Raw genomic sequence first — 21,319 nt, 5'->3', positions numbered from 1 at the left:
CAACCCCTCTACACACATCTGCCTCCCAGCTCACTTATATCGGAGAATAGCACCTCTGTTCTTTGACCAGCCCAGGCTGAAGTGCAGTGGTGTCACCATAGCTCACTGAAGTCTCAACCTCTTGGGCTCAAGTGATATTCCCGTCCCAGCCTCCTGAGTAGCTGGGGACCGCAGGCTCAGGCCACCATGCCTGGCTATTTTTTTTTTTCGTTTTTAGAGATGGGGTCTTGCTATATTGCCCAGGCTGGTCTCGTGCTCCTGGCCTCAAGTGATCCTCCCGCCTCAGCCTTCCAAAGTGCTAGGATTACAAGTGTAAGCCACAGTGCCCAGCCAGGTACCATTTTTTATTCCACTGATCTTCACCATATACATGCAAAGTCCTGTTTAGTCTGCTCCTCCATGCTCCAGTGGGAGTACAGATGGCTGTACTCCAGATTATTCTGGCACTGCACAACTCCAGGGGCACTGTCCCAGATTGGTTATAATATGAATATCAGATCCTAGGGTAGTACGTGCATTCCCTCTATCCCCTTATAGTGATCCTGTAAGACCACCTTTCAATGGATTCCCATTGTCTTGCTATAACATCCTTAAGAAGGCCTAGAAAGTCTGCCTGATCTGACCTCAACTTCTCTCTCCAGTCATCTTTTTCCACTTTCCCCCTTAATGGGATTTATGTCAGTTTTCCAACTGAGAGTTCCCTTGTACATACTGTACCCTATTCAGAGAGTTTCCTTGTACATACTGTACCCTATTCCGACTCTTATTCTTTCAAGCCTTGGGCTTAAATGTCACCTGCTCTAGAAAGCATCTTCTGAAGCCTCTCCCTAACAACATCTGAAATGGGTATGCAGGCCAGGAGATGAGTCCTTTAGATGAAACTTATTATTAAAGGGCTGCAAAGCATCTGAACTTAATGTCATTAAGACTCTGAAGCTGAAATTTATTGTTCAATGTTTGACTTCTCATCTAGACTGTGAACTCCCTCTAAAGAGCAAGGACTCTGTCTTCTGTCTTGTTCACAACTAAATCCCCTGTACTTAAAGAGGTGTCTGGCACACAGCAGATGTTTAAAATTATCTGCTAAATAAAAGACTGGAGATGCACTTCAGATTTTTCTGGCTTTCAAGTCTTGCTCAGATTGGAATGGAAATAAGGATACTGGTTTGGAAGATACTGCTGTTGACCATATCAAAGTTTACTGCATCTTAAGTATAATCAAAATAAAAACCATTATGATGCTTAATACTGAGTGTCAACTTGATTGGATTGAAAGATGCAAAGTACTGGTCTTGGGTGTGTGTGTGAGGGTGTTGCCAGACATTAATATTTGAGTCAGTGGACTGGGAAAAGCAAAGCCACTCTTAATCTGGGTGGGCACCATCTAATCAGCTGCCACTGAGGCTAGAATATACAGCAGCCAGAAAAACATGAAAAGACTAGACTGGCCTAGCCTCCCAGCCTACATCTTTCTCCCATGTTGGATGCTTCCTGCCCTCAAACATCAGACTCCAAATTCTTCAGTTTTGAGACTCAGACTGGCTCTCCTTGCTCCTCAGCTTGCAGATGGGCCTATTGTTGGGCCTTGTGATCGTGTGAATTAATACTCTATCCACTCCCCTTTGTATATATCTACCCTATTAGCTCTGTCCCTCTAGAGAACCCTAATACAACCATGTTTTAGAAAAGGGCTGTAGTGAGGAAATAAATGCAATAGGGATAAGAAAGTCAACCTGTGGGCTGGGCACGACGGCTCATGCCTGTAATCCCAGCACTCTGGGAGGCCGAGGCAGGCAGATCACCTGAGGTCAGGAGTTCGAGACCAGCCTGGCCAATATGGTGAAACCCCCTATCTACTAAAAACACAAAAATCAGCCAGGCATAGTGGCGGACCTGTAATCCCAGCTACTCAGGAGGCTGAGGCAGGAGAATAGCCTGAACCAGGAGGCAGAGGTTGCAGCAAGCTGAGATCATGCCACTGCACTCTAGCCTGGGTGACAGAGCAGGATTCTCTCTCAAAAAAAAAAAAAAAAAGAAAAAAAAAAGTCAACATGTGACATCTGCTACCACTGAGGAAATAAGACGAAATACAAGCTGGGGAGAGCAGTATGTCATTTGATTAAGACAGCAGAACCTGTGCGTGTTGGAAAGCAGACAAAAGAAACCAAGAAAAAAAAGATCCGAGACACAGGACAGAGATGAAAATCCTGTCTGAAGAATGGTACAAAAGGAAAGCAAAACACCACATGCAAAAGTTAGCCTTTACCGAAAGTGGCTTCTCTCCAGCAGAAAGAAAAAGAGTTTTCGGTTATGTGGAACAGTCTCTCAACAGGTAAATTATGTCCAATGGTTTCAAACCTGTTATTATATCCTTAAGGTCATCTGCTTAGTGAGAGTTGCAAGAATACTGAGGCAGTTTGATAAGAGCTGAGAAAGTTTTAAGTTCTGTGATAAACTTGCTAGGGGCTAGGCTCAGTGGTTCATGCCTGTAATCCCAGCACTTAGGGAGGCAGAGGCTGGAGGATCTTTTGAACCCAGGAGTTTGAGACTTGAAACCAGGAGTTTGAGATCTGCCTGGGCAACATGGTGAGACCCCATTCTCCACAAAAAGGAAAAAAAGAGTCAAAAAAACCCACACACGTACAACTTGCTAGGGAGTTAAGACAGAACAAAAAAACTTTTAAAACACGGACCTAAGGGTCTAGATGAACAATAATTAGGTAGACCCAATAAAAACAATTTCACAGATTTCTCTAGAAATATTTAACAGGCAAATAGTATATACTACTGATGAAGAGGGATTTCACCAAGAAAAAGGGGCTTATGGGGTTCAAGGGCAATTTAGGACACATGTCAGTCAAACTGCTAATAGCAGATATGAGCAGGAAATAAAAGTGAACATGAAGCCAGGAGCGGCGGCTCACGCCCATAATCCCATCACTTTGGGAAGCCAAGGTGGGCAGATCACTTGCGGTCAGGAGTTCATGACCTACCTGGCCAACATGGTGAGACCCCGCTTCTACTAAAAATACAAAATTAGCCAGGCCTGATGGTACACACCTGTAATCCCAGCTACTTGGAAGGTTGAGGCAGGAGAATCACTTGAACCCAGGAGGCGGAGGCTGCAGTGAGCCGAGATCGTGCCACTGCACTCCAGCCTGGGCGACAAGAGTGAGACTCCATCTCAAAAAAAAAAAAAAAAAGTGAAGATGAGAAGCAGCAGGAAAACGAACGAAGAAGTTCTGTAAAAAGTGAGAGAAGGAAAGACAACCAAGAAGGTATACAAGCCACCTCTCATTTTACCTCCTATTTAGATGTTATACTGATAGATTTAGTGTAGATGGTAACATTTTAAAACTTGCATATCCTGACTGCATCAATCATTTTATTAGGACATCACAAGGCATATACATAGAAGCTTAATTCAATTTTATGGACTATTTTAAAACAAGCAGAACTAGAACAATACATCTATGCACAACAATACATCTATCCATGATTATAAAGAAAGTAAATCTAACCTTGGTAAAAAGTTTAACTGGATCATATCCAGTTGACTTAGCCCATTCCTTAGTAGAAATACGTTTAATGTCACCATCTTCATTAGATGCTCTAGCTCTGGCTTCGGCTTCCGTTGGTTCCCCTATAAAACGATCATTATTTTATTTTCAACTGTAATAAATGTAGAACTGAACTCTTTTCACTCACCTTTGGGAATAAAAAGAAAGTCACTCATGGAAATCCCCAAATGCAACACATTCTGAGTTCAAGGAAAAAGAAAATAACACATTCATCAGCATCTTTTTGTATCCCAGTTTCTTTCTTTCTTGTTTTTGGAGACAAAGTCTCACTCTGTTGCCCAGGCTGGAGTGCAGTGTTAAGATCTCGGCTCACTGTAGCTTCTACCTCTTGGGCTCAAGCCATCTTCCCATCTCAACCTCACAAGTAGTTGGGACTACAGGTACGCACCACCACGCCTGGCTAATTTTTATATTTTTTGTAGAGACAGGGTTTTGCCATGTTGGCCAGGCTGGTCTCAAACTCCTGACCTCAAGCAATCCAGCTGCTTCAGCCTCCCAAAATGCTGGGACTACTGGCGTGAGCCACCTTGCCTGGCCTGTTGTAACTTAGTTTCTGAAAGCTACACATATAACAGTTCAAAGCACAGACCAGTCATGAGATCTAGGAACAACTCGCAGCTCTATTTACTAGACCTGTGAAATTTCTCTTAACCTTGATTTCCTCATCAGTAAAATGGAATCACATTTTTTTTTGTAAAACATTGTTTTGGATAGGCACGGTTGCTTACGCCTGTGCCAGCACTTTGGGAGGCCAAGGCGGGTGGATCACCTCAGGTCAAGAGTTCGAGACCAGCCTGGCTAACATGGTGAAACCCTGTCTCTACTAAACATAAAAAAATTAGCTGGGCGCAGTGGCAGGTGCCTGTAATCCCAGCTACTCAGGAGCCTGAGGCAGGAGAATCATTTGAACCCAGGAGGCGGAGGTTGCAGTGAGCCGAGATCGTACCATTGTACTCCAGCCTGGGCAATAAGAGAGAAACTCCACCTCTGAGACAAAAAAAAAAAAAAATTAAATAACACATGTTAAACACACATTACCTAGCACATATAGCAATTTTTTTTTCCCTTAAGCTACCAAAATTAAATCAACAAAATAAAAATAATAGTATCTGATAAAACATATGCCAAATAATTTACTCACAGGCAGCTTCAGGGTCAGCTCTGTCAGGAGATACTTCTTGATCAGCATCTTCTTCCCCAAACAACTGGCTATAATTTAAGAATAGTAAATACTTGTGTATAACAAAGCATTCTGAACAAACATGTAATTTAGAATATTCCAAATATTTAGCAGAGATGAAGACTGAACAACTGGCTAGGCGCGGTGGCTCACACCTTTAATCCCAACATTTTGGGAGGCCGAGGCAGGCAGATCACAAAATCAGGAGTTCGAGACCAGCCTGACCAACATGGTGAAACCTCGTCTCTACCAAAAATATAAAAATTAGCCAGGCGTGGTAGCGCACGCCTGTAATCCCAGCTACTCGGGAAGCTGAGGCAGGAGAATTGCTTGAACCCAGGAGACGGAGGTTGCAGTGAGCCGAGATTGCACAACTGCACTCCAGCCTGGGCAACAGAGAAAGACTCCGTCTCAAAAAAAAAAAAAAAAAAAAGTGAATAACTGATAAATGACCACAAACTTAAAAGTTTAACACAATGTGCTTGGACAGCTTGCATCCCAATTTCAACAGCAATGTAAGCAAGGTTAAATTTTAGCAGACCTACATCCATTCCTATCAGCAAGGCTCTGCACATTTCAATGTTAAAACCTCTGCTCAAGAAACAGGTGAGTGGTTTTCACTTACAACCTGGATAACATTCTAACACCAGAATAATGTTTGTGTTTACACCTGCAGCTACCTGTTCAACAAACATTATTATATACCTCATGTGCAGAGTCCCAATCTAGGGGATAGAAATTCAGCAATGAACAAGATTAACCTTTTTTCATGGTAGAATGGCTCTTTACTGCTGAACAGAGTCTTAACAAACAATTTGAAAGTATTAAGCTGAGATTCTCTTTTATTAATAAAGTTATCCTAAAAACTGTTTAATAACTCATGGATATAAAAGTTTCCAGTATTTCCTCAAGTATATGATTAATGAAAGTTATCTTACAGAAATCCTTTGTACAACCCCCCACCCAACTATAATTTCAAAGCTCTGATAGTCACTCCCAACAATGGCATGTTAACACCTCCTAGAATTAATGCTTTGCCAACTAGTGAGTGCAAAATAGTAGACAGCCCCTAATTTAAAATGGTTCCACCAATGATTTTTCACCTTTACAACAGGTTTATTGAGGTTATATTAAAATGCATTTTTGGCTGGGCGTGGTGGCTCACACGTGTAATCCCAACACTTTGGGAGGCCGAGACGGGTGGATCAACTGAAGTCAGGAGTTCGAGACCAGCCTGGCCAACAAGGTGAAACCCTGTATCTACTAAAATACAAATATTAGCTGGACGTGGTGGCAGGCGCCTGTAATCCCAGCCACTCGAGAGGCTGAGCAGGAGAATCGCTTGAACCCAGGAGGCAGAGATTGCAGTTGCACTGCACTCCAGCCTGGGCAACAAGAGCGAAACTCCATCTCAAAAAAACAACAACAAAAAAAGCAGCATTTTTTACTTAATGGTATTTTTTATTTATGATGAGTTTATCGGGAAGTATCTGAGGAGCATCTGTAGCTTACTATGGTCTTATACTTAATTTTCCAAGTAAGTCTTATGATTAAAACATAACTTGCTTATTGCCTATTTAGGTTTCCCTTCGAGTGAAAAATGCTGCTCATATTAATTTTGCCAGATTATCTTTTTTGTGTGTGTGTGACAGGGTCTCACTGTCCCCAAGGCTAGTGTGCAGTGGTGTGATCACAGCTCACTGTAGCCTCGACCTCCTAGGCTCAAGTGATCCTCTCACCTCAGCCTCCCAAGTAGCTGGGACCACAGGCATGTGCCACCATGCCTTGCTAATTTTTAAATTTTTTGTAGTGATGGGGTTTCACTATGTTGCCCACACTGCTCCCAAACTGCTGGGCTCAAGCAATCCTCCTGCCTTGGCCTCCTAAAGAGCTGGGATTACAGGTGTGTGTCACTGCACCTGGCCACATTATCTTTTTTTTTTTTTTTTGTCTTTTTCTGAGACAGTCTCGCTCTGTCCCCCAGGCTGGAGTGCAGTAGCATGATCTCCATTCACTTCAACCTCCGCCTCCCAGGTTCAAGCGGCTCTCATGGCTCAGCCTCCCGAGTAGGTGGGACTACAGGCGTGTGCCACCACACCCCACTAATTTTTGTATTTTTAGTAGAGACAGGGTTTCGCCCTGTTGCCCAGGCAGTTCTCAAACTCCTGGCCTCAACTGATTCACCCACCTCAGCCTCCCAAAGAAAAAAAATGTTTGCCAAATAAATAAAGCTTCCAAGTGTAGTTTTTGTGAACACTTATCAAGTTGACACTGTTATGTATACTTTTCTGAGTGCAAAAATTAAAGACAATGTTTGCTGAAGGTTTCTACAAAATACCCTTTATCAGGTTGAGAACATTCTCATTTTAGTAAGAATTTTTTTTATTTTTAATTTTATCTATTTATTTATTTTTTTGAGACGGAGTATCGCTCTGTCGCCCCGGCTGGAGTGCAGTGGTGCAATCTCAGCTCACTGCAACCTCCGCCTCCCGGGTTCACGCCATTCTCCTGCCTCAGCCTCCCGAGCAGCTGGGACTACAGGCACCCACCACCACATCCGGCTAATTTTTTTTATTGGTAGTAGAGATGGGGTTTCACTGTGTTAGCCAGGATGGTCTCGATCTCCTGACCTCGTGATCCGCTCCCCTCAGCCTCCCAAAGTGCTGGGATTACAGGCGTGAGCCACCTCGCCCGGCCTAGTAAGTTTTTATTTCTGTTTTAGTAGAAACTTTCATCATGAAAGGCCGTTTGCTAAATTTTACCAAATGCTTTCTCTGTATCTATGAAAACTATATAGTTTATCTTTAATTTCCTAATAAGTGAATGACATTTACAGATTTTCTAGTTTAAACCAAGCTTGTATTCCGGAATAAACACATGTGGTCAAGACATACTTTTTATTTTATATGATTCTAGATCCATATGGTAATTTTTTTTTTTTTGAGATGGAGTCTTGCTCTGTTGCCCAGGCTGGGGCGCAGCAGAGCGATCTCGGCTCACTGCAGCCTCCACCTCCCGGGTTCAAGCAATTCTCCTGCCTCAGCCTCCCAAGTAGCTGGGATTATAGGTGCCCGCCACCATGTCCGGCTAATTTTGTATTTTTAATAGAGACAGGATTTTGCCATATTGGCCAAGTTGGTCTTGAACTCCTAACCTCAGGTGTTCCACCCGCTTCAGCTTCCAAGTGCTGAGATTACAGGCATGATACACTGCGCCCACCCCCAGGATACGCTAATATTTTACATAGGATTTTTGCATCTATTATTTAGGTGTGAGACTGACTAGCAATTGTTTCTTATGCCATAATGGCCTTGACAGGTTTTGCTATCAAAGACATTGCTAGCCTCATAACACGAGCTAAGTAGTATTCCCTTTTAAAAATTTCTCAGGGAGAGTTTAGCTAATATTACAATATACTCCTTGCAAGTTTCATGAAATGAATCTGTAAAAATAACATAGGTTTGGTGCATTATTTAGAAGAATTTAAACTACTTACATTTCTCTAAGGTATAGTGCTAAATTCAGGCATTCTATTTTCCATTTTTTTTTTTTTTTTTTTGAAACATCATCTCATGCTGTCCCCCAGGCTGGAGTGCAGTGGCCCAATCTCCACCCACTGGGTTCAAGTGGTTCTCATGGCTCAGTCTCCCAAGTAGCTGGGACTACAGGTGCCCACCACCACGCCTGGTTAATTTTTGTATTTATAGCAGAGACGGGGTTTTGCCATGTTGGCCAGGCTGTTCTCGAACTCCTGGCCTCAAGTGACCCACCCACCTCAGCCTCCCAAAGTGCTGGGATTGCAGGCCTGAGCCACCGCACTGGGCACTTAGTAAGTTTTTAAAAATGTATTTACCCAGATCATTTAAATTTTTTATGTACTACCATGGTCTTATTATCATCCCTTTTATTTCTTATAGCCTATTTAATCTCTGCTATCTGTATTCCCCGTTTAGTTCTCACTTACTCCTCTTCTATTTTGTAGTCAAATGTGCTCTTACTTCAATTAATATCCTTCCTTCTCATTCCTTTTTTCTTTCTTTCTTCATTTTAAGACAGGATCTCACTATCACCCAGGCTGGAGTGCAGTGGCACAATCTCGGTTCACTGCAGCCTCAACCTCCCAGGCTCAACGGATCCTCCTACCTCCGCCTCCCAAGTAGCTGGGAGTACACGTATGCCTGGCTCATTTTTCTATTTTTTGTAGAGACACGGTTTTGCCATGTTTCCCAGGCTGGTCTCAAACTCCTGGGCTCAAGGGATCCTCCCATCTCAGCCTCCCACAGTGCTGGGATTAGAGGCATGAGCCACCATGCCCATACCATTCTCATTTCTTAAAGTGTATTCTGTGGTTCATTTTCTAACTTAAATTGGATTCTTAGTAAAGATTTAGTAATTAATGTTCAGCCTTTCTTCATGTATGTAAATCTGTAACTTTTTGCCAACCACCACATTCAATACATTCTGGTATAGCATTTTCATCATTATCAGTACAGAGTATTTTTAACTTCCGTTGTGATTTCTTTTATAACCAATGGGTTATTTGTAAGTATATGTTCACATTTCCAAATATAAAGATTTTTATCGCTTAGTTACATGGCTGTCTCCAATATAAGACTAAGTTTCCTGAACAGTCATGGCCACATTTAATTTTTTTTTTTTTTTTTTTTTTTGAGACAAATTCTCACTCTGTTGCCAAGCTGGAGTGCAGTGGCGCGATCTCGGCTCACTCCAACCTCCACCTCCTGGGTTTAAGCAATTCTCTTGCCTCAGCCTCCCGAGTAGCTGGGATTACAGGCACTCGCCATCACGGCCAACTAATTTTTGTATTTTTAGTAGAGATGTGTTTCACCATGCTGGCCACGCTGGTCTCAAACTCCTGCGCTCAGGTGATCCGACCACCTCAGCTTCCCAAAGTGCCGGGATTACAGGTGTGAGCCACCGCACCCGGCCAGCTGAATTTAACCTAAGAAATACCACAAGAAAGCTACTAAAGCATCCCTTCACCATATTTAAACATCCAGAGTTCAATCTCTTCAAGGTAATTAAATAAAAATGACTCCATTTTCCATCATCAGTACCGAAAAGCATGCCAAGAAATATACACACGCTTACTTGAACAAGTACTTTGCCCAAACGATGCAATGTATAGGTTCTGAAGGTGTGTTACGAATTGTACAGCCAGGAAAGGTTCTCTGGGTCGGCTTAGGATGACACTCATAACACTCGGTCACACCCTATGAAGTCAGGATATGAGAAAAAAATATTTACTCCATGATGGCAGTTTCTCAACATTGTAAGGTAATATAAACACTTCATTCATCTATGTTCCAACTACGTTTTATGTTGTCAAGGAAATTTTAAAATATTAGTGACTCCAAAATGCTTACTTTATGATAAACACAAAAGCTAACTGAATCTACCAGTCATAGGTAAGGCTGTGCCAGGACGCCGACTCCTGGCTCAGTCAACATGACTTACAAGCCCAAATAAAAATTACTACACCTGAGTGTCAAATATGAGTTTACCTTGATCACACTAAACAGAAAAACTACTGGAAAGACAAACAGCAGCTTTCCAAGAAATTATTTCTCAAAGTTGTAAATGTTATTTAAATATTATTTGCAGCCATTTTCTTATATGTGTATTTTTTTTTTTGAGCAAAACTAAGTGGGTCTGGGGAATACAGCCATATCCTTATAATCTCCTGAAATTAAGTAAGCTACAAGATTAATTTCAAGATATATCTCCCTACACAGAAAAATCTTAGGTGTTACTAAACCAAATACTCTTCATTTTACTGATATACGTTTCTTTTTGGCGGTGGGGAGACGGAGTCTCGCTCTGTCATCCTGGCTGGAGTACAGTGGCATAATCTTGGCTCACTGCAATCTCCGCCTCCCAGGTTCAAGCAATTCTCCTGCCTCAGGCTCCCAAAGAGCTGGGATTACAGGAATCTCCCACCACTCCCAGCTAATTTTCATATTTTTAGTACAGACGGGGTTTTTCCATGTTGGCCAAGTTGGTCTTGAACTCCTGACTTCATGTGATTCGCCCGCCTTGGCTTCCCAAAAGTGCTGGGATTACAGGCGTGAGCCACTGCGCCCAGCCCATTTTATTGATACACATTCAAGTTTAAAATTACAATTTAAGGAATTTATGCCTTGGAAGAAGTACATGACACCTGAGACAACTTTTCAAAACTATCAAATGAATCATCTTTCATTATCTCAGATATTCCTAACCTCAGTCTCTTCTTTTTTTCTTTTTGTCTGAGACGGAATTTCGCTCGTTGCCCAGGCTGGAGTGCAATGGCGTGATCTGGGCTCACCACAACCTCTGCCTCCCAGGTTCAAGTGATTCTTTTGCCTCAGCCTCCCGAGTAGCTGGGATTACAGGCGCGCGCCACCACACCCAGCTAATTTTGTATTTTTAGTAGAGATGGGGTTTCACCATGTTGGCCAGGCTGGTCTCGAACTCCTTACCTCAGGTGATCCGCCCACCTTGGCCTCCCAAAGTGCTGGGATTACAGGCGTAAGCCACCACGCCCAGCCACCTTCAGTCTTAACACACAGTGGTGTGTCAGAATCGCAGTAACAAGGATATAAAAAGCAATGTCTGGCCGGGCGTGGTGGCTCATACCTGTAATCCCAGCACTTTGGGAGGCCAAGGCAGGCGGATCACCTGAGGTCAGGAGTTTGAGACCACCCTGGCTAACATGGCAAAACCTCATCTCTACCAAAAATGCAAAAATTAGCCAGGCTAACTGTTCAAGAACCAAAACTCTCAAATACTGTTTTAATATAAATTGCAGCAGATTTAGAGTTTTCTCCGAAACACCATTTCTGATGCCCTCAGCCTTCCAATATGCTTTCTTGAGGGTAGCCACATGGCAAGCAGTCATGAGACTCATATTGCAATGCAGACAGAGAACTTCCGTCTTGATCTGTCAACAGATACTGAAGGCCTCCACTTATTCAACAACTTAATACGCACTGACATACACGACAGTCTTTTGTAAAATGGTATTCAATAAGGTTCCAAGAATAACATTTAACAGTTAAAAGAAACAAAGACACAATTTCTAACATGAATAAGCTGCCAAAAAAAATTAGACACAACCAGCAAATGTTAAGTACATTATAATTCTCTTTCTATAGTTTCAAAACGTGGAAAACAACTCTTCAAATGTATCTACAATATTTAACTTCTTAAAAGAACTGAAAGAAAAAATATCTGAATAGCAAATGAAACTGTGTTGAGGTTTTAAAAACTGAGATATGTGCCAGGCACGGCGGCTCACGCCTGTAATCCCAGCACTTTGGGAGGCCGAGGCAGGTGGATCACCTGAGGTCAGGAGTTCAAGACCAGCCTGACCAACAAAGAGAAACCCCGTCTCTACTAAAAATACAAAATTAGCCAGGCGTGGTGGCGCACGCCTGTCATCCCAGCTACTCGGGAGACTGAGGCAGGAGAACCGCTTGAACCAGGGAGACGGAGGTTGCGGCGAGCTGAGATCGTGCCACTGCACTGCAGCCTGGGTAACAAGAGCGAAATTCCGTCTCAAAAAAAAAAATAAATAAATAAACAAACCAAAACAAAACTGAGGTATGAGCACACAGGTATTTTGTTCTATTATTCTCTAGTTGTATTTAAATGTTTGAAGTACTTCACAAATACACCCCTAAAAAGTTTTCAAAGTTCCCTTCCACATTATAAGCCCAGACTCTTAGACAATAGAATTTTTTGGTTTTTTTTTTTTTTGAGACCGAGTTTCACTCTTGTTGCCCAGGCTGGAGTGCAATGGCGTGATCTCGGCTCACGCAACCTCCGCTTCCCCGGTTCAAGGGATTCTCCTGTCTCAGCCTCCCAAGTAGCTGGGATTACAGGTGCACACCACCACGCCCGGCTGATTTTTGTATTTTTTAGTAGAGACAGGGTTTCACCATGTTGGACAGGCTGGTCTCAAAATCCTGACCTCAGGTGATCCGCTCGCCTCGGTTGACCAAAGTGCTGGGATTACAGGCATGAGCCATCACGCTTGGCTTTTTTTTTTTTGAGATGGAGTCTCACTCTGTTGCCCAGGCTGGAGTGTGGTGCCATCTTGGCTCACTGTAACCTCCACCTCCGAGGTTCAAGCAATTCTCATGCTTCAGCCTCCCAACTAGCTGGGATTACAGGTACACGCCTCCACACCCAGCTAATTTTTGTATTTTTTGTAGAGACGTGGTTTCACTACATTGGAGAGGCTGGTCTCGAACTCCTGACCTCAAGTCATCTGCCCGCCTCAGCCTCCCAAAGTGCTGGGATTACAGGCATGAGCCACTGCACGCAGCCGACAAAAAGAAATTTTTGATGCCTGGTATATCATGCTTACCACTCTAAGGATTTTAATACAAAAGTCAAATGAAACAAAATGGCAGAGCTGAAAGATTTCCTTACCCATAGTCTTTTGAGCACCTTTATAGCATTTTAAGTTTGTTTTTTGAGACAGAGGCTTGATCTGTAGCCCAGGCTGGAGGGCAGTGGTGCAATCTCAGCTTACTGAAACCTCTGCCTCTCAGGTTCAAGTGATTCGCCTGGCTCAGCCTCCCAAGTAGCTGGGATTACAGGTGCCGGCCACCATGTCCAGCTAATTTTTGTATTTTTAGTAGAGATGGGGTTTCACCATGCTTGCCAGGCTGGTCTCAAAATCCAGCCTCAGGTGATCTGCCCACCTCGGCCTCCCGAAGTGCTGGGATTACAGGTGTGAGCCACTGCACCTGGCCGCATTTTAAGTTTTATATAAGCATAAAAGTCCTTACATTTTGGATGTTCACCTGTTCATTTTATATAAACACAAAGTTTATTTCTTCCTGCTCCAAGGTCTCAAATAAATATTTGGGAAGTTAAAAAAATAAAACTTTTCTTTACCTTTTTGATAGTAGTTACTTGTCCAAGATACCCAGCTGTTCCACTTTCAATAAGAGGAACATCAGCTGCCAGGCACATTCTATTAACATGGTTTCGGGCAGCTGGAAGTAAAAAAACAGTATGAGTTTTTGGGAAAAAAAAAAAATTAGTTATCTTTAATTAGGATGACACAGACCCAAAACTATCTTACTGGCTTCATTTTTTGTACAATTTTCTTATAGCTATGGCCAGAATAATACAACTGTTAATTGCAGACATTTAAGAGACATTCACTTAGCAAAATATCAAATAGAATTTATATCACAAATTTACTCCAGAGAAGTACCCACAGAAACACATAATTTTAAAAATCCAACGTGCCATATTTCTCTTCTATTGCTGTACCTTACACAAAACAGTTTCAAGGTGTTCCTTAACTCACCACTATTCTAATATAATTAGCAGATAATACATGATAGAAATGAAGGCAGAATGTGGAATATCAACTTGGAACTATTAAAGTAGTTTAAGGCTAGGAAAAAAGATGAGTCAGGTTAAGAGAGTAATTTCACGCCAGGAGCAGTGGCTCATGCCCATAATCTCAGCATTCTGGGAGGCTGAGGTGGGAGGACTGCTTGAAGCCAGGAGTTCGAGGCCTGCCTGGGCAACAAGGCAAGACTTCATCCCTACAAAAATAAACATAAAAAAATTAGCCGGGTATGGTGGTGCCTGTCTGCAGAGTAGCTACTGCAGAGGCTGAGGTAAGAGTATCACCTGAGCCCATTTGAAGGCTTCAGTGAGTTATGATCACACCAGTGCACTCTAGTCTGGGCAACAGTGAGACCCCCAAGCCTTAAAAAATAAATAAACGTAATTTTGACTTTTCCTTGTGTTTTTTATTTAGATATTTCTGGCCCAACTTGTTGCAAACTCACTTAGTAGATATACTTTTACATGTGGAAGTAATTACAGACAAAGAATATCACTCAAGCATTCCCCACCCCACCCTCCAGTCACACTTTTTCTTTTTTTGAGACAGGGTCGCACTCTGTCACCAAGGCTGGAGTGTAGTAGTGTGATCTAGGCTCACTGCAACCTCTGCCTCCTGGCTTCAAGCGATTCTCCCACCTCAGCCTCCGGAGAAGCTGGGACTACAGGCACATGCCACCACACCGGCTAATTTTTGTGTTTTTTTGGTAGAGACAGGGTTTCACCATGTTGACTAGGTTGGTCTCGAACTCCTGACCTCAAGTGATCCTCTTGCCTTGGTCTCTCAAAGTGCTGGGATTACAGGCGTGAGCCACTGTGCCGAGCCACAGTCACACTTTTTGAGAGCTTTTCACTTCACTTCTATTTATACCTTTTGGTAGAAATGCAGAGAATATGATAGCTAAATTCCCGCCTGGAATAAGTCATTTCTATATAAAACTGCAATCAATGGGCATGCTTTAAACTCGATCATTTCTCTTACGTCTTTTAAGTTCTAAATCACAATAGTCTAATAAATATTAAATTTTAAACAAATTTGATATGGGAGAGAGGAAATACTGAGAAATTAAAAGTATTAAAATAACCTCACCTCTGTTATCTAAAGCATTCATAACCAGTATAAACTGTCGGAAAAATTCCACATTATAGTCAGGGCTACAAAACAAAATAAAAAAAGGTCACCAAAATAACTAGCCTTCCACATGATCTTTGCAGTATAATAAACAGTTCTGAAAAAAACATAGTAACTGTAAACAAAACTGATATCAGGATTATATGCCATATAGATAGTAAGGTTTGACTCTTTCCAAACATAAGCAGATTTTAAAGAAATTATTTCCTTCAAATTCCTATCCTTTTTGGCCAGCTAGGGCACAAGAGAAAGATCTCAAACTGGCAGAAAGATGGCATGACTTCACTAGTCCCACTAGGCCTTCTTTGGGCAGCAAGTGCCTGGGAACGCATAAAGAACACATTCCCAGGATCTGCCTGGCCTCTGACTTCACCTCACATGATCAGGATCAGGCAGGGTTCAGGCCCCTAGGGTATCTGCTTTTAGCAGCACTGGGAAAGCAACACAGGGTAAGGAGGTTATAGGGCTATAGGCAGGTTCACGGAGTAAAAAACTAAAGAACAAGCCGGAGATACAGGCCGGGTGCAGTGGCTCACGCCTGTAATCCCTGCACTTTGGGAGGCCAAGGCGGGTGGATCACCTGAGGTCGGGGGTTTGAGACCAGCCTGGCCAACATGATGAAACCCCGCCTACTAAAATACAAACATTAGCTGAGTGTGGTAGCGTGCGCCTGTAATCCCAACTACTCGGGAGGCTGAGACAGGAGAATCGCTTGAACCCAGGAGGCGGAGGTTGCAGTGAGCCAAGATCATGCCACTGTACTCCAGCCTGGGCAATAAGCGCAAAACCCTATCTCACAAAAAAAAAAAAAAAAAAAAAACCCACAATCCAGAGATACAAATGCCCTGAGAAAGTGTTAAGTACCTCAATTCCAGTACCTCAAACAAGGACTATTTTTAACACTATTTACTTGTAAGCTAAACCACCATAGATAAAGGACAATTTCGGCCCACAGTTCCTTTGCTCCAACACCTCCAAAATTATATATTTACTCTATCTTTACTGAGATAAATATATTTATGTACTGTCAATACTACTGCCCTACCACAATTCCAAGTGTTATATTACAGAAATCAGAGTCATACTACAGATTATTTTGGGAGGGAAACTTTTAAACAAAAAAAGGCAAACACTTTAGAAAAGTCTGAATCATCATAAATAAGGATATTTCATAGTTTAAAATATCTTCTTACTTAAGGCAAGCATATAAGGTCTTTATAAATTTCCAAGTAACTTATTTATTAAAAGTATTAAACTATCTCACCATTTATCTAAATCATTCAAACCATGTATTTATGAACTGGTAAAAAGAATGCCACTCTGTAAGCAGAAACCACCACTGTTTAATAATTCTAGAAAAATCATTTTTTTAAAAAAAGCTGAATGACTTTGAGCTTATATATTTGGCTTACAAAACCCTTATACTTTATACAACTTTGCAATGTAATCACTAGAGCATACTTCATGATGCTGTCATGGTAGGCAACGATATTAGCTTTCGGGTAAAACTGCAGTACACTTTCCTTGGCAACCTGGAAAAAATAAACAACACTGAATTACTACAATATTTCTGTTCCTATCTGAAATCTGCTTCTGGAAGCCACAATGCTGTTATCTATTTACATAACACCTTATTTATATTAAACACCAAAGAAGTCCAAAAATGTGAGAAAATTGCATTAGGGTTAAGCTACACTTATAAAATTATACTTTTATACTTATAAAATAACCGGAGAGCCCCCCCGACCCACGTACCACCAAACACACTTCTACCATGAATGGCAAGCTTCAGCAAAAATACAACATGAAGTAACCAAGTGTCATTCATTTATTCACTTAACAAGTATTTACTGAGCATCTTGCATGTACCAGGAACTATACAACGTTCATGTCAAGCAAGAGAGACATTAATCAAATAGCAATCCAGATTAAGTTCAATTACAAACTCTGATAAATGCCATGAGAATGACAGGAAAAGGCCAGGCATGGTGGCTCATGCCTGTAATCCCAGCACTTGGGAGGCCAATGTAGGAGGATCCCTTGAGGCCAGGAGTTCTAGGCTGCAGTAAGCCATGACCGCATCACTCCACTCCAGCCTGGGGCGACAGAGTGAGACCCTATCTCAAAAAAAAAAAAAGAAAAAAAAAGAAAATGATAGGAAAAGTAAAGGTTGTTATGAGAGAAAAACCAACCTGACTTAGTCTAAAAGGTTTAGGAAAGTACTCCTGGAGAAGGAAGCCAAAATATGAAAGAAGAAAAAGAGAAACAAGTGGGGGTTTGCCAAACAGGTTGGGAGACAGGCAAAGGGAAAAGATGTTTTAAGACTCTGAATCACCAAGGAACACTAAAAAAACTAAACAAAGATCAGGGGGAACTGTCTTGTTTCAACTAGGACAGCAGCATAACGCGCCTCTAGCCCCCAAACATACCAGTAGTCAACCTCTAGGGGGTGTAGGAACACAAGGTGCATCCTAAGCAAACCATCAGAAACTTAAATATAAAGAGGCCATGAAAGTTACACCATCACGGGATTATTTCCTTTTTAGAACAAAAAAGGAGGGCTTAATCTTTAGTCCTTTACTTGATATATCTTTATCCTTCATTATCTCTCAGCTGAAATGAGAGCTTCACCCATTTTTTCCCTCCTATATGACAGGCAGGATTAATCTGTTATCACAAATAGAAGCTCCATCAAATTATAGAAATGGTATGAGAAATATAGTTACCTGTGCCTTTGATCTTCCAACATGTTTCTTTTGAAACAAAAACTGTCTGTTGAGGTTGCTTACATCAATAGTATCCAGATCAATCTACAAATGCATAAACCCCAGATAAATGACAAACGTTTACGTATGTTTGAGCTGTATCACTTCTCTCAGCACCTATAATCCAGAACTTTTGATATCTGCTACATTAGTGGAGAAAACGTTTTTCGAATCCGCCATACCAAAATTGTTAAACTGATAAAGAATAATTTAATGCATGTAAGAATCTAGATTTAATGTCAGAGATAAACTTCTCAAAAATATTTTGAAAGAATGGCATATTTTGTTTGTTTAATCATCCTGGAAAATATTTCAGGAAATTCCCTGGATGCCATAAAAATATGTGAATTCATTAAAACTATATGTGCTGTCGAGGTAAACACTAACTGAAAATATATTAACATATTTCTCTACACCGGGAGTGGTGGCTCATACCTGTAATCCCAACACTTTGGGAGGACAAAGTGAGAGAATCGCTTGAGCCCAGACCTTCAAGACCAGCCTAAGCAAAATAGTGAGACCCTGGTGGCTACAAGAAATAGAAAAAATAAAATTAGGTGGCACATGCCTGTAGTCACAGCTACTCGGGAGGCTGAGGTGGAGGATCACTGGAGCCTGGGAGGCGGAGGTTGCAGTGAGCCGAGATCGGGCCACTGCACTCCAGCCAGGGTGACAGGGCTAGATCCTGTCTCAAAAAAATACTAAAGTATTTCTCTTTCAATCGAATTACTCTTTCAAAAACAAAATATTAAATTTAACTATGCCCTGTTCTTTTTCTTTGTTTTTTGAGACAGGGTCTCCCTCTGTTGCCCAGGCTGGAGTGCAGTGGTGCAAACACAGCTCACTGCAGCCTCGACCTCCCAGGATCAAGCGATCCTCCTGACACAGCCTCCTGGGTAGCTGGGACCACAGGCGCACACCACCACGCCCCGCTAATTTTCTTTTTTTGTAGAGACGGGGTTTCTCTATGTTGCCCAGGTTCTGTTCTTTTTCTTAAATGATACATGGCAAACGTTTATTGATTTTTTGCTGCCTCCCTTAATTCAAGCCTTCATCCATACACAATTTCATTTACTACTAACCTGAGAACTGTGAAAGGAAACTTTTACACATGGTTAAAAAAGTATCATGTTTTAAGTTTTATCTAATTTTTGCTTAAATATATAATACATAAAGAAAAGAAACAATGACTCAGTCGGCCACCTGTACTTTTTTGTTCATTCCATGTTTCCACTAGCCCTTAAGACACTTTAAACTCACACCAAAGGGCCAGTAACATCTCCAATCTCTAAAAAGTTTGCATTAGTAGAAATAACGATTCAAAATAGCACTGGCTTGTCAACGTACACCAATGCAAAAGGCACAGTCCTAACGTCTTTAATGAAACAAGCGAGTGTACCGTCTACTGTGAGAGCAATGACAGTCACGCAGCCTGCGGGAGCCCTGCCACTCGCTCCGTGACCCAGGGTAAGTTAGTTACTCAACCCCATTGCGTCTCCCTTTCCTCATCTGTTAAAAATAAAGCAGGGTGGAAATAGCGTTTGCACTCCTCGGGTGGTATGAAGATGGTGCGCGTTCCGTGTGTAAACCCGCTCGTGACCAGCGCTCGGGACGCGTTGGTCGCTATCATTGCCATCCTCCGCCCCAGGTCGTTACTTCGGAGTTACGACGGGGACCTCCAAATTAAAGTCACAACATCCGCGAGGGACTCAATCCTCTCCCGCATCTCCTAACAGCCGGAAATTTGTTTTGAAGGGAGGATAAGAGGCGGCTTCACGCCCTCGAAGCGCCACACATCGGCGCTGCCGTGGAGGCGGGGGCCCGCGGCCTCCTCGGCGTCCGGAGCCGGCCCAGCGAGCGGAGGCCCGCCCCGTGCCCAAAGAACAGTCTCCTCCCGCTGGGGGGCACAACCCGAGCCTCTCAGCCTGCCCCCGCCCCGCAACTCCGGTCCCGGGCTCCGGGCCCTGAGCCTCAGAGCCCCTGGAGCCCCGGAACCCCCGAATCCCAGCCCCCGCACCACAGCCCGCCATTCACGCGCGCGCGCCCGGCCCTCACCAGGTCGATGTGGGAGAAACCGGTGAGCACGAGATTCTTGAGGAGCTCGCAGCCAATGCCGCCCGCCCCCACCACCAGCACCCGGCCCCCGGCCACCGCCTCAGCCAGCTCCCGGGGCAGCCCCCGCGACAGTGCCATGGCGGGACAACCACGAGCCGCGGCGGAGGCGGAGGCGGGAGAACCGAGCCGCGGCCGGAAGCGGGTGGGGGAAGGGCGGCCTGGTTTCCGCTCCTGCGCACTACAGCCCCCGGCAGACACAGGCAGGGCACAGCGCGACGGGGTGTGCTGCAGCCCGCGGGGACCGGCAGGCTCTTGCAAAGGGCTGGCGACCTCCAGCTGAGACCAGCGGTGTTATTCCCACACCAGCATAGGCCCGCCATCAGACCTAAAAAGTCCAAGGGTCGCCTTCTAGCCTGGGGTTTCAACTCCCAGCCAAGACTTCCTTACAGGTTAGAAAACTGATGTCCCTATACGTAAAGAGCTCTTACAAATTAACAAGTGTCACCTCCCAAAAAATATAGGCAAAGGATGTGAACAGGAAACTCACAAAAAATTGGACAATATGATCAATAAGCGTATTAAAATGTAAACCATGAAAGAATCGCTTGAACCCTGGAGGTGGAGGTTGCAGTGAACCAAGATCGCACCACTTCACTCCAGGCTGGGTAACAGAGCAAGACTCCGTCTCAAAAAAAAAAAAAATGTAAACCATGCAAAATGGTAAGATTTTCACCTGCCGGGCGCGGTGGCTTACGCCTGTAATCCCAGCACTTTGGGAGGCCGAGGCGGGTGGATCACGAGGTCAGGAGTTCTGAAACCAGCCTGACTAACATGGTGAAACCCCCATCTCTACTAAAAATACAAAAATTAGCCGGGCGTGATGGCGTGCACCTGTAATCCCAGCTACTCGGGAGGCTGAGGCAGGAGAATCGTTTGAACCCAGGAGGCAGAGGTTGCAGTGAGCCGAGATCGCGCCACTGCACTCCAGCCTGGGCAACAGACTCCATCTCAAAAAAACAAACAAACAAACAAACAAAAACACCGAAACAGCTGGGGGTGGTGGCACAAGCCTGTAGCCCCAGCTACTCAGGAGGCTGAGGCAGGAGAATTGCTTGAACCCAGGAGGCGGAGGTTGCACCACTGCACTCCAGCCTGGGCGATACAGCGAGACTCTGTCTCAAAAAAACAAAAGTTTTTCACCTACTAAACTGGTAGAAAGAAAAAATAA

At 43.3% G+C, this 21,319-nt stretch overlaps 1 protein-coding gene across 4 annotated transcripts in view; it reads right to left on the bottom strand.

The window, feature by feature from the left end:
* UBA2 (ubiquitin like modifier activating enzyme 2) overlaps window positions 1-20,527 on the bottom strand; it is a 41,440-nt gene extending 20,913 nt beyond the window's left edge. Inside the window, exons 1-9 of one of the 4 annotated variants that reach the window (XM_055368921.1) lie at window positions 20,092-20,527; window positions 18,472-18,565; window positions 17,998-18,081; window positions 16,733-16,803; window positions 15,230-15,294; window positions 13,672-13,772; window positions 9,874-9,995; window positions 4,723-4,790; window positions 3,522-3,643 (exon numbers count right to left, since the gene is read on the bottom strand). In XM_055368921.1, the coding sequence (XP_055224896.1) occupies window positions 3,522-3,643; window positions 4,723-4,790; window positions 9,874-9,995; window positions 13,672-13,772; window positions 15,230-15,294; window positions 16,733-16,803; window positions 17,998-18,081; window positions 18,472-18,565; window positions 20,092-20,471 (1,107 nt within the window). In that variant the 5' untranslated portion in view covers window positions 20,472-20,527. Of the gene's footprint in view, window positions 1-3,521; window positions 3,644-4,722; window positions 4,791-9,873; window positions 9,996-13,671; window positions 14,337-14,896; window positions 15,006-15,229; window positions 15,295-16,732; window positions 16,804-17,997; window positions 18,082-18,471; window positions 18,566-20,091 lie in introns of those variants that run through there. The other 3 variants (XM_031004097.2, XM_031004098.3, XM_055368922.1) reach the window with 3 other exon arrangements.
* Window positions 20,528-21,319: the final 792 nt, after the last annotated feature.

The sequence above is a fragment of the Gorilla gorilla genome, chromosome 20 (genome assembly GCF_029281585.2).
Source record: "Gorilla gorilla gorilla isolate KB3781 chromosome 20, NHGRI_mGorGor1-v2.1_pri, whole genome shotgun sequence".
NCBI lineage: Eukaryota > Metazoa > Chordata > Mammalia > Primates > Hominidae > Gorilla > Gorilla gorilla.
Note: the sequence above shows the minus strand (reverse complement) of the source record. Positions and strands in the feature narration are given on the sequence as shown.